We start from the raw sequence: 15,108 nt of genomic DNA on the forward strand, positions 1-15,108 counted from the left end.
CCTACTACTATAAAATTCAATTGTCATCCACTATGAATATTACAAAGAAAAGGATCCATGAGAGAACATTTAGTATGTATTTTAGATCCTCCTGCAAGCAGGAACTCGCGCAGAAACCATCACTGACTTATAAAAGCCGCAAGCTGACCGAAGTCAGTCTCTTAGATTCATATTTTATTGTCCATGATTATGAATTGTCAACAACCCTGTAACTGGATGACATACATTAATCTTGGAGTGACTCAAACTCAGGACCTTATGATTGAAAGGCACCGGCGTTAACCACTGAGCTAACACTCCTAATATGCCAACAAATAATTATAATTCAGTCGCAACACTGACATTATTCAGTGAGCCTGAAAACAGTTGCAAGACTTCCAGCAGACAGGACATTACTAAGCAAAGAAATGATCAGAAGAGAGAAGACGCTGCTGTATATTATGTAATATGAGAACCAAAACAGCTGGAACACAATCAGCAGACATAGCTCACCTTTGATTGGAGGATAAAGGCTGTCTGGTTCTTCTCATGTTGTGATACTTTTAACTTCACATCAACCATGTCAGTGTCTCCATCGTTGTTTCTTTTAAGTCTGAACTGATGAGAGACTCTACTGGCAGCACAAAGGTGATCAATGTCTACATGCTAATGGATAAAAATATTGAAGATAAATTATACTGATGATGAGAATGCTTGATATGTATTCAAAGAAACAATTCCACACATATATAGAAACGAATTAAGGAAAACCTGGTAATTGTATTAAAGAATTCCATAACAATATTTAGGTTAACTTTGTCCCATGGGGTAGAAACCCTACAGAAATAAAGTCGAGCCATAGATGGTCCTGTGATTGTAGATATATACTGGCATATATCAATCCTTCTCTTTTTGATGAGTGCTCAGTTTCATTACTAGGAGGGCATGTAATTGTCTCACTGATTCCTGCTCACAGGACAGCTACCTAATCAACAACCCATTCCCGCAACTGCAAATCTGCCACATCACCTGAACAATAACTAAAACTACAAAAGGAGGTGAATTAAAGACATCCCAATTAATCATCACCAAAGTGCAGCCATGGTGAGTGAAGCTTTTTTTTTTTCAAACCATACGAAAGAATATAGGACCAAACTTTACTTCCTAATTCATGAACTGAAAATACCATCCCTTACAAGATTCTGCTTAACAACACTGCCCACCAGACGTTTGCATAGATTTTGGTCACTGTTGGGTATTTTTAACCACATTCTAACCACTACAACATTTTGATCCACTTCAGGTAACCAATCCTTAACTACATGTCTTACATGTAATGTTAGAAGACAAATTTGAACAGCATTGGTGATTACAAACCTTTCTTGATTCTTCCTTCATCAGATGGTAACTATCACCGGGCGATGACATCATCAGATCAATGTAAGAGGCATAATCTCTGCCGTCATTCAATGTCCGGGTAACTTGAAATGTTGTATAGTTTCCTAGACTCAGTTTGGACTGGTGGTCCTCTAACAACAACTAAAACATAAGAACGTGGATACGTAATTGAAAAACAAAGCAGAGTCAATTATGCAATTTGTGCAGCTTCACTATTCTACATTAATACTGCTATAGCAAGTAACAGCAGCTTCTGTTCCCTAAAATGAATAAAATTACCAATAAATGTTGCTTGTTTCTATCAGATCCTCTAAATCATTGTTGCAAATTAAGTGTAAATGTCTGGTATTTCATATGTAACAGTGTTTTCGTTTTGTTAAACTATGATGAATCAATAAATATGTCACACAAATGTACCCTTATCCAATCACTTCATAATTTGCCAGTAATACATGATAACATTTTGTTATGCAAATCATGAAAGAAAGCAAGATTCCCTGTATCCGACCTACAGATCACAGTACAAAGTAGAATTCACCTCAAACTGCTACACCTATCACCATGGTAACAGGAGATTATCCTCACCTTGTACTCTTCATCACTGTCCTTACAGAAACAAACAGTTATTAAAACATCATCTTGGGCATCCAGTATCCCGTCAATAAATGGAACAATACGGAATATATGCTTCTGTTCTGTTTCTTGGCTGACTAAATTAACAAAGACGTAGCTCAGGATGTTAATATCAAGACTGATCTTCTCCGGTTCTAGCTTCCAATCAACAGATTTCTCTTCAGTCCAAGTGATTTCACCTATAATAAGTAATATTATATAAATATTTAACTTGGTCATCTTAAATACAGTAAATATGAAGAGCTTATTAAATTAGATATATTTTACCGTACTGATTCTCAGAATTTAACTCAATTTACTTCTCCTTACATCAAATGCATTTGAAAGTGTTCTTTGGTCACCATCTTTACCTTCTTGTAAATTTTCTTCATCTTTCAGACCAGTGAAGATAATAACACCATGTCGATCTGGCTCAGGGATAATAGCCGAGTGAGGAATAATCAGCTGGGCTGACTTGTTGAGGGCGAGTCCTTCTGGCTCTAGTTTTATCAGGGGTGTCATTCTACCTCTATGAGCACTTCCAGGGAGGTGCATGTCAGGATCATAAATCACTTTAACAGAAATTACACCTTCATAGGATAAAGCGTCTTCAGGAATAGTCAGATGTACCCCCATGATGCTAATAGTTCCACCTTCACATTTTATCCTGTGTTCAATGTATGAGTGATTCTGCCTCATTTGAAGTATATTTGAATCTTTTCTTTGTTTTGGTAGTTCTTCTCCCTCTGTTCTCTCCCCCAAACTCTCCTTACTATGGTCATGATCTTCCTCTCTTTCATCAGAAGCTTGCGATGGAGTTGATCCATCATCAGGGACAAATTTGACATTTTCAACTAAAAATAGAATAATAGAAACACAATCACCAGTAACTGATGCTTTGATATAGAAAACCAGAATACAAAAATGCATTGTAGTTTTGATGATGTAACATGAGCAGTTCCTGAAGCTGACATAATGTTTACGTAGTGAGGGTCTACAACATATCTTTTAGTAATACAGTGAAAAGCAGTGTGATGTAACAACAATAACTTCACAATGACACAGACTGTCCTGAAATGACCATTGACCTGAACAACAGGCTTCTTGTACTTAATGTGAGAGGTACTGTACATCAACATACTAAATATGACATCTGTCCCCTGGTGAACTCAAACGACCATTAAACTCTGCCCACAACATTAGGCTTCTTGAACTCAATGTGGTACAATAACATACCCAAAAAATGTGATCTATCTAGGCTTCCCTTGTAATATTATGTTTAAGAATACCTGTTAGTGTAAAGAGACAGATAAGAGGGGAGTGAGGTAAATGTTTGGCATTTGTTGACTTCAAATTACCGTATTAATTGTTTCAATTCCTGTAAAGCGCTTCGAGCAGCGTTGTTGATGAACGCGCTATATAAGTACTACTTTATAATTATTTTTATTATTACTGTACTATTTTGGTTTTATGTATTCTGATTGCATCATTCCATTCGTTCTTACCCGGCCAGTCAAGCAGTTCTGGTGATTGGTTTTCTTCAAACTGAAATGGGTCAACTTTAGACTGATATGGAGCTAAAAGATTTTCATTTGTTTGGTTTAGCTGAATATGAACCAAACCCTTTTGTAGGTTAGTGACATCGTACATGTTGATGATGTTTCGTGTTTTCATGAATTTAATCAGAGTGATTCCCGGTGTCTCTATCAGAGAAACCCGGCGTAGCATATCAGTTTCTGCCGGTGGTAGACCAAATAAAATTGCTAATTTCAGGGTGCTGTCTAGAGTAAGATCGTCGGCAACATTGACCATTAATCTGCCGTAATCAGCTGAAATGTAAATAAAAGTAAGAATAAAATAAAGTTAAAGATAATACTCAGCACAACAAACCAATTGATGAAACTGATTATTTAATAATGCATGATATCACATTTTCCAATTATTCATTTGATTGTTAGATTGCTTTGTATCGCATTAATCTATAACAACAAAGTACATTTCTTTAAAATCAGTTCAATACCAGAAGAAGATATAATCAATGTGGAATATGAATAAATTCCTTTTTGAAGTACTGTTGATGTAACTCCTCATCTACACAACAAGCATCTGTGTTACCATAGCAACTTTAACTGTCACCTTTTTTAGATGAAAATTGATTTCCAAATCATAAATATACTCTTCAGCTTTTAGGAGGGAGTGATGACAGAAAAAGTAGAAACATTATAAAGAGGAATTAGATGAGGTTTTTATTTTCTAAAATATTTTACAAGAAAGACATTGCAGGTGTTGACATGCCTTATGTTATTTGCTTTTTGACCCTGGCGATATGTATATAAATCTATACGTCACACTTTACACTCAGAAAACATACCAACCATCAGGGTCTTGTGGTGTGCCCCTGACGCTAATAACCATGTATGCTTTTTTAACACTTTGTCTTTTCGAAATTGTCAGAGTTTCGTATCCAACAGAACGCACCTTAAACATGGATTTACTGTACTTTTGATATTAATTGCTTTAGTTTTGGACGATGACAATGTTGAAATTTATTTTCTCTGTGTCAGAAAATGCTTGACCTGTGCTTGTTAGTGCATGTGAGGCAATCAGGCTTGTGTTGCTAAGGAACGGTGAATCCTGTCGTCTGCTACCTACGTCAATGTACACTGTACACATACAGTCCTGATATGCTGCATGTGTTTCATCTGCAATTCAATCTTTTGAAAGGAACTAGCATCTTAGCAATTGAAAAATTGCAGTAAACATTAGTATGTGCATCACTTAGCTAAAATTCTAGGTTTCCCAAGATATGTCTATGATCGACTCCCAAATGACCTTAGTTTAATTGCTATAAATTTGCTTCAAGTATACAAGAGATACCTGATCACACGACTACCAGAGGAGTAGTGCAACATTTGAAGTTTCATAGCAGTTTGGTGATTAAAGGACTAAGCTAAATTAGTGACAGTGTATTGCTTCGGGTGAGAAAGAAGAACCAGGAAAAGATTAACAAGGAAGACTACGCATCTTGTACAACCATTCCCATATCAAATCTGCATTGACAGTTAATGTCACAAATCAATTAATTCCCAGACTATCCATTTAAAAAAGATTTAACTTGTTTCCATGGTACCCCTTGATTTATTTACACCTGTGTACAGCTCACTTGAATTTTCAATATCTCAACATGATTGACAATGCATCTACAACAATTAAATAGACTCAAGGCTCCCCCCACCCCCACCCACCCCCTGTGTCCCTCTTCCTACAACTCACCTGACAGCTTTGAAGATCTGCAGGCAGGACTATTTAAAAACAGACAGACTGTATATGGAATTATTTTACTGCATGCTTGATATTTACATCGAGCAACAGTATTTATATTTTCATTGTGATCCTACCTGCCAAAGTTGATTCCTGTGATATGTCTGGACTTTCGCACTCTTCATGTAGGGTTTCTTCCGCCGTAACAGATGCATATGAAGCCTGCATATAAAAAACATAGAAAAGATATCTTATTTGATGAACTGAAACTTTAGACCAGAGGGAAACGTCTCCCAGCGGTAACTTGCCATGACCTCCACCCAAAATGAAAGGTTTCTTGTACTCACTATAAAGAAGACACATGCCAGATATGAGCTATGTTATGTAACACATTTTGATATATCATGTTTACAAGGTTTTTGTATAAGGCTTTAAAGAATATGATCTTTGATGACCCCAAATGACCTTTGACCTCCACCACAAGCAATAGCGTTCTTGTATTCATTATAAGGAAGCCACAAAATAGAGCCAACAAAGTTTCCTTTTTGAAGATATTTTTTACCCCTGGTGACCTTAAATGAACTCTTGACGTACACCAAACTGTGAAGAAAAACTACATAAGGCTATCCTACAATGCATATGAACTCCTTTGATGTTCAGGTTCTGGAGATTTTCTGAGATTTTCACATTTTGCCCTCTGCTGACCCCAAATGCCTTTTTTACCTCCATCCAAACCTATAGGGTTATTTTGACTAATTGTGGGGAAGCCACGTGCCAAATATGACAACTGCAGAGGTTACTGATCTTGAGATATTGTGTTTACAATCTAGGGTGTCTAAGTACACAGCACACCCGTGCGCACCAACACAACCCAACTTGACTGCATAGTCTGCCTATCATAAGTAACCACAAGAACCTCAGTTTTCCTATCTATCAACTGTCAAATGACACCAAATTTGTCTTTAGGTGATATAAGCAACTGACTTTAGCATAGATGAATGTACTTATACTCACTTCACACTGCATGTAATCAAATCGAGCATGATTTTAGAACATTTTTTAACTCATTGAACTATTTTCTGTAAAAGCTCAAGATTTTGTTGTCACCTTTTAATACCTTCAACAGTGGAATATTTATCACAAATTCAACACATTAATAGTTTAGTCACAACATGATCCTTACTTCATAAACACAAACTTCTTGTCTACTGGTGGTATATTGGCAATACATACACACTGTTCTTAAGTAATAAATCACTGACTTAACTTAATCATACTTTTAGAGCACATTTCACACTTTCCCAGATCGCGCGCCCGGTCTTGCCTGATCGGTACATCCGGCACATGATCCGTGGGTCTGATCTACCATAAATCGGGATGTTCCGTAGCTATCTGTGGCAACCCGTACCGATCCGGCCTTCCGATACGTTGACAAATATTGAACTTGCTTTACAAAAATATGGGTCTAACCCACAGATGAAAAACCCGGTAGAGGACCCGTAGCACCCGTAGACAATATGTAACCCTATGTAGTGGACCTAGTAAGCCGTGATCACATGATCTGTTGGTGGTGATATAGGTACGCATTGGTACATATGGAAACGGATCGGGCCAAGTATTGGTACATATGCACTACGGCTGATACAACTTGCTATGGGTTGGATCGTGTTGTGACGGCTTTGTAATAACCTGGCATGGATAAACAGCCCGTAGAAAGCCGTATAAGTAGAACCCTACGTTTTCTGTTCATATACGGGATAGACCGGGGAATCTATCTGTAACAATCCTTATCAACCCATAACAACGCCGTAGTAACCCATACTGGACCCATATCAACCCGTCCGGTAAACGCATCATCGCCTTGCGCTACGGATCATTCAAAACTGTCACCCGATCTGAGAAAGTGTGAAAGGAGGCTTTACCAATTCTTGTTGATTTAAGGCTTCCCTAGTCTGTTTCAAGACCTCTTGTAAGGCCATGGATTCTTTGGCATATTCCAGTTGAGACTTCACAAGTTCATCTTTTGTAGCTCTCAGACTTGATTTAGCCTCTTCCAGCTCCTGTCATACAGTGAAAGAGACAAGAGGGACGCACCTCCCTGTGATTACTTGCCACATATGAAAGTTTATACTAGCATTGAAGTATGTCATGTCTGAAGGGAACATATTTACCAAGTTGACAAATTTCTTCACATTTTTTTTCCAGGCAGGCTGAACTGATAAGGTTTTGATCTTTACTTGAGGGTGTATCTATTGCAATATTACTACCTGGCTCTGGGAAGTCACATGTTCAAAGTACATTAGTGCAGAGAACTGTGATCTCTTTCAAAGGGAACCGCCTGGAATGGCGGAACAACTGTTCTAGAAAAAGGAGTGTAGGCCTATCATATTGAAGGACAGGCGTTCTATTATATTAATTTGTTTGATTAATTGTATGTTTTGATGCTCAATAAGTCCCATAATATGCTTTAATCTACTACATATTGTGCCATAGCACTTGCAGAATTCCTCTGTTTAGTTTTGCTATTTAACCTAAACTGAAACTAGTAACTAAACATTAGAACAATGTGTTGTAACTTCAGTTTAGTAGAGAACTTGCATATAAACAAAGGATACAACCATGCATTGCAAACTCTCTGAAAGATCTGCCATTGAGATAAAGTGATCAAATATTTTTACCTACAGTGGGAAAAGAGAGAGACCTGTAGGCTAGGTGTAGCACTTAAAGACTTAAATACAAATGGGATCTTGTACTCGTCATGTAAAAGTTTCGTGCCTAGACAGTTGGAAGTCTGACCCCGTGACCTCGAAGAATGATCAACGATCACGCATATCATTAAATTTGAATTTGCCCGCATTTAACGTAAAGTCGGTCCTACGTTTCACTCACAGAATTTACAGACATTGATAGTTTACAACTTACCGGAACCTCACAGAATGGATTAAAAGTAATTCCAATGTATGGTAGGGCAAAGATACCCGAGAAAAAAATCAATGAAAACCTATGAAACAACGATTGCAATCCAACTTCGTCCTCACACATGTATTCCTAACTGACACAAAATAGGCCAAAACGAACCAACGAAAGAGAGTTACAGCAAAAAAGTTCTCCCATTTGTGGATCTTGTACTCTCCTACATGATGCTGTAAAGTTTCGGTGAAATGGTTGTCTAAGACGGCCAGTCACAAAACGATTACCTCGACTCGGCGATTTTGTTGCTGTCGCCGCCATTTTGAAATTAGGTAGACTTTCGCCAAGCCGTTTTCATGCTATGGGCTACTACCGACAAGACTTCATTCAAATCGTTTTCAATGTAGTGGAACCCATTCCTTTAGTGTACGGTCTATAAGGAATGTTAGGTTTTGTGGCGTGAAATTAAGTAATTTAGGTTGTGCTAAGGTTTGGAAGAAATTTTGTCCCAAATTCTAATATATGATTAGGTAAAATGTGAAATTACTGAGAGCTGCGTATGGGAGGGGTAAGAGAGACAAAATGGGGGAGGGGGCAAGGGAGATGGTGTTTCCTTTCTAGCTCAATTAATGGTGGTAACTATTAAGGTAACACAAATTTTCCTGAGTCTGTTGTCAAAACTGAAGGGGTCATACCACATTGAATATACAAAGGTAACATGGCCTAGGCCAAACCTTATTTCTAGTTGCTTTCTAAGGAACTTCCAACAATTCCGAATGATTTATACCTACAATACCAAATGATTTATACTTACCCACTTACCATAATTCCACAGTAGCCCTTACTCAGTGAGATTCTGCAAAGCTGGGTACTCATCTGTTGCTTATATTCATCAATAAATATCAGTTAACAGTTTTCCAGTCAATACCAATCCTTGTTTGGTTCATGTATCACACTACATAACTGCTTGCCAATATTGAAGTTAAGTACTGTGGCTTGGGTAGGGGTGTGTTGTTTAGGGGAGGGGTGTGGTGTTTTTAGGGGTTTTGGGGAGGGAATGTGGTGCTTAGCGGATTTGGGGAAGGGTTTGGAGTTTCCCAGCTTTGGGATGGGTGTGGTGTTCACCAGCTTTGGGAAGAGTTAGGGTATTTTGGAGGGATGAGGTGGTTTTGCCACATATGGGGACTTTAAATAAAAGCGGACTTTCAGTACACAGGACGTGTTTGGATACATTACGTTCTATGGATACTCTGACCAAATATTTTGAGTAGGGCTGTTTTCTTTTTCTTTTGCACATGCATAGTAGAACATAAGTCAACAGTGGAAATAGAGTTGCCTGGTCTTTTATTGATTTTATAACTGTAACAATAAGGCACTTTAAGCAACAGAAAAAAGAAAACAAAAAACATTTGTGTGACACTCTCCATGAAAGAACATGTTTTAATGTCCTGTGAAAATATGGGCATGAAATATAAATTACTTCGATCACTTCAAAGTGAAATACTTTGTTCAAATGGAAGGAATAGCTTAACAAAATTTGAATACTTCTTGAAATGAAACACACTTCATACTGTGAAGACTTCATACAATAATGTTGTCTGAAAAAAAATCACACACAATGTCAAGTGCATTATGACTGGAAGGGGTATTTCAAGGTGGCATAGTGAAGGCATGACATAGCAAAAACAGTTCAGGTGGCAGGATGGATAGTTTTGTAACTTTGAAATGGTGAGATATACCTGTGACATATAGCATAAGATTAAAATTAAAAGACAAATATATCAAAGTAAAAGGTAAAAGTAGAAAGTAAATAAATAAGTCCAAACTTGACAAATAACTTTAACAACCTGGTCTTCTTCAGAAATAGGAGCACCAATAGCAGCCCAACGATCCATACTTCCTTTCATATAATTCAAATTATTTCCAACTGACTTGCCCTCTGCCATTTCAGTTCTGAGGTACTTTTTCTTGAGCTGAATTTTGTTGGTTAGAGAATCCTTTTCGAACAGAGTACGCAAGGCATCCTAAGCATCACTAGGTTTCTCACTTGTTGTAATTAATTCCAGCTGACTAGATGCTATTGCAAGCACAATGGTGAAAAATGCCAGTTGTGTCTTTTTCAAGTTTGCACTCTTCTACTTCTCACATACAGTAACCCCCAACTTTCCTGAGCCATCCTCATAGCCCACAGGCCTTTTGCAAGAAACAAATGTCTCATCTGGAAATTCCATGTCAGCCAGTTCGAGCCATCCAGTTTGTTAATTTTCCACGTCATATCTTCTGTTGTTCCAGCCATATTGGTCAGTTGTCACGACTAAATTAACCAATTTAAGTACCGACAATTCCCAAGAAATGGTTCCAAAATCAGCACATAAATTCCAAACAACAATCTATTCTACACAGTTAACTTCCAGTGTATGTGTCTGGGCCAATAACCTGTTCGAGTTAGCTAGAGAATAGGCATGAGACTGCTGAGTATATTACAGCCTGTTGCTGCACACAACTTGTTCTTTCTATAAGAGTATAACAGAAACTGAGGAAAAATGTAAATTACACATATATAGAAAACAAAATTGCTTAAAGGTAGCACACTAATAATACAACCTGATTAAACAAACAATAGTTTGGAGCAGAGTTGTAACAACAGGCACTTAACTGATCCACAGGCTGCATTCCTTCTTACTACGGGTACATATAAGAGAGCTAGGAACTTAAAGATATATAGTATTAAATAGAATGTGAGACTACATTTATTAACAGATTTCTATAAATAAACTCTTATATGAAGACTTCAGATATGAGGATAATAAACATTAGGATGTAATAAACTCTGGAAGCTCTCTGGGCTAATACTTAATACCAGTGGAACTGCATTTTGCAATGTTAGTCATTATACATAACAAAACAAATCTAATAGTGAATGAAACTTTTCTTCTTTTTGGGAATAAATTTTTTTTGGTCATATATACATGGGAAAGCACCTTAGAGAAATCTGTGTGTGACACACACACACATAGGGAAGACTGTACGTGAATGACTAACTAAGTACTTCTACTACTGTACCTATCATAGAAAACAAAATAACAATAAAAAGATTGTAAACTCTCGTTAACAGCAAAACATGTTGTCACAAAATGATCCCTGATATTGTTTTCAGTCACCTGGAATTATAAGTAGCTATGTACAACTACATGGCTCTATGAGGTGCAATTGTTCTCAAGTACCAGCAGTAGGTCTAACTGTAATAGCAATAAGTATAAAGTGTAAGCAGTATAAAGCAAACTAGTTTTATTTCTGTGTTACGTATCTTGCTCTACATATTAAGCATAGGGAATTGGGCCTAGACTTAAGTCATGGATCTAATACCGGTCTTGAACACTTGTAACAAAGTGACATTGAAATGGATCCCGATCCCAGGATGGAGGAAATTTTCACCCAGTCCAGCTTTAATAAAACTCATTATAAGCCATGATCTTAACTTATACATAGTACAAAGGCAGTCTACTAGTACTACTAATAATTTTTGTAAAATAATAATAATACTAAATTGTATCTTATGCAGTCCAAATCTTTTCAAGAACAGGCCCCTTAGAATTATTACACAAGGACAAGAAGGCGTAGGCTAAGAACTAAAGGTTATAAGCCTTAATCCATTATTAAAATTGGACTAAACTATGCAGGTATTCTAGTATTACTAAAACTAGGCTAGGGCCTACCTGTAGTAAAAACTTGTCGTAGTATATTACTTTAGGAAATACAAAAGTACTAGGCCTATAGGCTAGCCTAGGCTTGTACTAGGGGCCTAGTACAGTCATATTACTGTCCGCTATGCCCTCGAAATTTTAAATTTTAACTATTTAGTAGCCATAAGTAGTACCGTGACTTATCAACTCCCTGATTTTTCCATATTAACGCAAAAAAATGAAGGGAATCTATGCCGAATAGAAAGATTACGAAAAATACGAGACGTTGCAAATCTAGCACTAGCTACATCATAGTCGACATATAGCGCTAGGCTGCACGTTATAGGATACGGTGCTTTCGTGTATATGTGTATTATGTACGTTAGGATACATGTATTAAGGGCAACCAAAACCACATAGGAGCACCATTTTCGTTGACCAAAAAATCACACTTTTCGGGAGAGTTACAACTTTTCTGAAAAATATGAGTAAGATTCAAGCTTATATATTACAAAAATGCTATTTTTACGGTTAAAAGTTGTCTAAGACGCGAAAGTCACATAACGATAGACGTCGACTCGATTTGACTTACCTTTATGTTTTTGCGTTGGTCGTCGATAAGAAAATGCACTGTTCTATTGGTAAAATCTTCGTTTCTTTCCGGAAATGATCGTATTTGAGTCTCTAAAGTATCCTTTATCGAGCTACGATACTCGTAAACCCGAATGACATTGGGATGTTTGCGAATTTTACCGATTACATCCATACATGGAAGTAGCGAACCGAAGTCCGTAGAACCGGATTTGCGCGAAACAATTACTTCCGGGTCAAGTAGCTGTGCTCGAAAATTTGCTAGTAACGGTCATAAATTGAGGTCAGACTTCCAACTGTAGAAGGATCTTTGTCAAATTTCCCCTTCTTGATTGTTCCACTCCTTGATCCTTTACATGTTTTGATTTACCTCACTTAACCTCAATGACCTTTGACCTCTATTAATATGTAAAGAGTTAATGTACATCATATGAACTAAATATCATGCTTTTATCAAATCTTGAGACAAAGAGCTGTTAATATGTTCATCATTGGACCTCTACTGTTGAACATCATAAACATTCCCTAATTTATGAAAATATAATGTTGTGTTTGCAAATGGTAAACTACAAATTCACTTTAACACCACCAGATCAAACAGAATGGCAATCTTGTTCATAGTAAATAAATTTCTCATGACGTCAGGTAACTAGGTCAAAAGATATCTATAATCACATACTATGTGAAGTCTAACCTCTTTCTGCTGCTGAAGTAATTCTTCCTTCTCATCCTTCAATGTCTTCAGTTTGTTCTCAGCTGTATTCAATGTATGTCTGAAGTCTTTGTCTGTTGCCTTCAATGCATCTTTGAATTGTTGTCTTTCCTCCTCTGTTGTCTTTAGTGTTCCTTTCAGCTGTTGTCTTTCTCCCTCTGTTGTCTTCAATGTATCTTTCAATTGTTGTCTTTCCTCCTCTGTTGTCTTTAGTCTCCCAGTCAGCTTTTGTCTTTCGTCCTCTGTTGCCTTCAATGTATCTTTCAATTGTTGTCTTTCCTCCTCTGTTGTCTTTAGTCTCCCAGTCAGGTTTTGTCTTTCCTCCTCTGTTGCCTTCAATGTATCTTTCAATTGTTGTCTTTCCTCCTCTGTTGTCTTTAGTGTTCCTTTCAGCTGTTGTCTTTCTCCCTCTGTTGTCTTCAATGTATCTTTCAATTGTTGTCTTTCCTCCTCTGTTGTCTTTAGTCTCCCAGTCAGCTTTTGTCTTTCCTCCTCTGTTGCCTTCAATGCATCTTTCAATTGTTGTCTTTCCTCCTCTGTTGTCTCTAGACTCCCAGTCAGCTGTTGTCTTTCTCCCTCTGTTGCCTTCAATGCATCTTTCAATTGTTGTCTTTCCTCCTCTGTTGTCTTTAGTCTCCCAGTCAGCTGTTGTCTTTTCTCCTCTGTTGCCGTCAATGTATCTTTCAATTGTTGTCTTTCCTCATCTGTTGTCTTAAGCCTATCAGTCAGCTGTTGTCTTTCCTCCTCTGTTGCCTTCAATGCATCCTTGTATTGTTGTCTTTCCTCCTCTGTTGTCTTTAATGTTCCTTTCAATTGTTGTCTTTCCTCCTCTGTTGTCTTTAGTCTTCCAGTGAGCTGCTGTTTTTCATCTTCTGATTCAATTAGTTTTTGAGAGAGTTCCTGCCTTTTGTCTTCTAATGCCTTTAGTTGATCTTTTAGTATTTTTTTGGTAAACTTTGAATCTGAAACAACATATAAGATGCAAACATGGTTAAAGATTGTCTTCCACCCAAGAGATTTAGTTACTGTATGTAACTAAACACAGTTCAATGTATCTTAATTATTTGTGCTATACAACTTCCAAGATAATATTGTCACAAACTTTCACCAAATTTAGTGAGCTCACATTTTGGTTCAACTTTAGCATGTTATTTGAGGTGACACTGCAAATCTTTCACTTTCCTTGGTGTTGATTTTGCCCAGTTTCTGAGCAATTGAACAAAGTCAAGCCCCTTCAATGATCCTCTAATATATTAAGGATATTAAATTACAAATTTCAAAATTTTACCAATCTTGTCTGAACATATCCCAAGTCAAACTTTTGAGTATATCCCATAATAAGTTACAGACTTAAATTTAAGATTTGACTAAAATGCAAGACCTGCAGGAAACATGCAGTGTGGAATAATTACACTTTTGAACATCTAAATTGGGTTCTCTTTAACTGGGTTTGAAGTACTTTACATGTCATTGCAGCTATTGAATTTCTTGCCAACTTATTAATCACATTATTTGTGTCAAATGGTATTGATGCATGGTCCTTCTCCTATCATCAATGGGTTAATTAAGTTAAGCTAATATAATGGTATATTACATCATTGCCCACACAAAGAATAGATGCGTTTGCATGTTTGTTGATTCCTAGCATGTTTAACTTGTGAAGCTCTCTAATATAAACATACCTTGAGCTTGTTGGTAGATGGTCAATACTGCCATCAATTTACTCAGTCCTTTGTCAGAGCATGATGTCATTAAATAGTTGATGTCATCAACAGAAACCTTCCCTGCCTCTCTGAGATGGTGGACAAGAGATGAAAAGGGTGTATCACTCTCAATAATGTCCTTTGATTCCTTAGCTGGAAATTTAAAGTAGTCAAGTAGCTTCTTACAATCATCTTTCTCAATCAATAACTCCAATGATGTGAAGAGGCTGTCAAAGAAAATGTCACTCTGTAACAAAAT

The 15,108-nt window shown here is 37.1% G+C and overlaps 1 protein-coding gene and 1 long non-coding RNA gene across 2 annotated transcripts in view; both read right to left on the bottom strand.

Moving 5' to 3' along the window:
- LOC139964462 (uncharacterized) overlaps nucleotides 1-15,108 on the bottom strand; it is a 33,434-nt gene that overhangs the window by 7,922 nt on the left and 10,404 nt on the right. Inside the window, exons 4-12 of the mRNA XM_071966047.1 lie at nucleotides 14,829-15,096; nucleotides 13,129-14,108; nucleotides 7,173-7,310; nucleotides 5,388-5,472; nucleotides 3,495-3,818; nucleotides 2,361-2,843; nucleotides 1,963-2,189; nucleotides 1,357-1,518; nucleotides 493-645 (exon numbers count right to left, since the gene is read on the bottom strand). Of these exons, the coding sequence (XP_071822148.1) occupies nucleotides 493-645; nucleotides 1,357-1,518; nucleotides 1,963-2,189; nucleotides 2,361-2,843; nucleotides 3,495-3,818; nucleotides 5,388-5,472; nucleotides 7,173-7,310; nucleotides 13,129-14,108; nucleotides 14,829-15,096 (2,820 nt within the window). The remainder of the gene's footprint in view (nucleotides 1-492; nucleotides 646-1,356; nucleotides 1,519-1,962; nucleotides 2,190-2,360; nucleotides 2,844-3,494; nucleotides 3,819-5,387; nucleotides 5,473-7,172; nucleotides 7,311-13,128; nucleotides 14,109-14,828; nucleotides 15,097-15,108) is intronic.
- On the bottom strand, nucleotides 9,488-13,103 carry LOC139964481 (uncharacterized). Its single transcript, XR_011791981.1, has 2 exons — nucleotides 12,436-13,103; nucleotides 9,488-10,693 (listed from the first exon to the last, which is right to left on the bottom strand). It is a non-coding gene; the product is annotated as an uncharacterized lncRNA (long non-coding RNA).

The sequence above is a fragment of the Apostichopus japonicus genome, chromosome 23, assembly GCF_037975245.1.
Source record: "Apostichopus japonicus isolate 1M-3 chromosome 23, ASM3797524v1, whole genome shotgun sequence".
NCBI lineage: Eukaryota > Metazoa > Echinodermata > Holothuroidea > Aspidochirotida > Stichopodidae > Apostichopus > Apostichopus japonicus.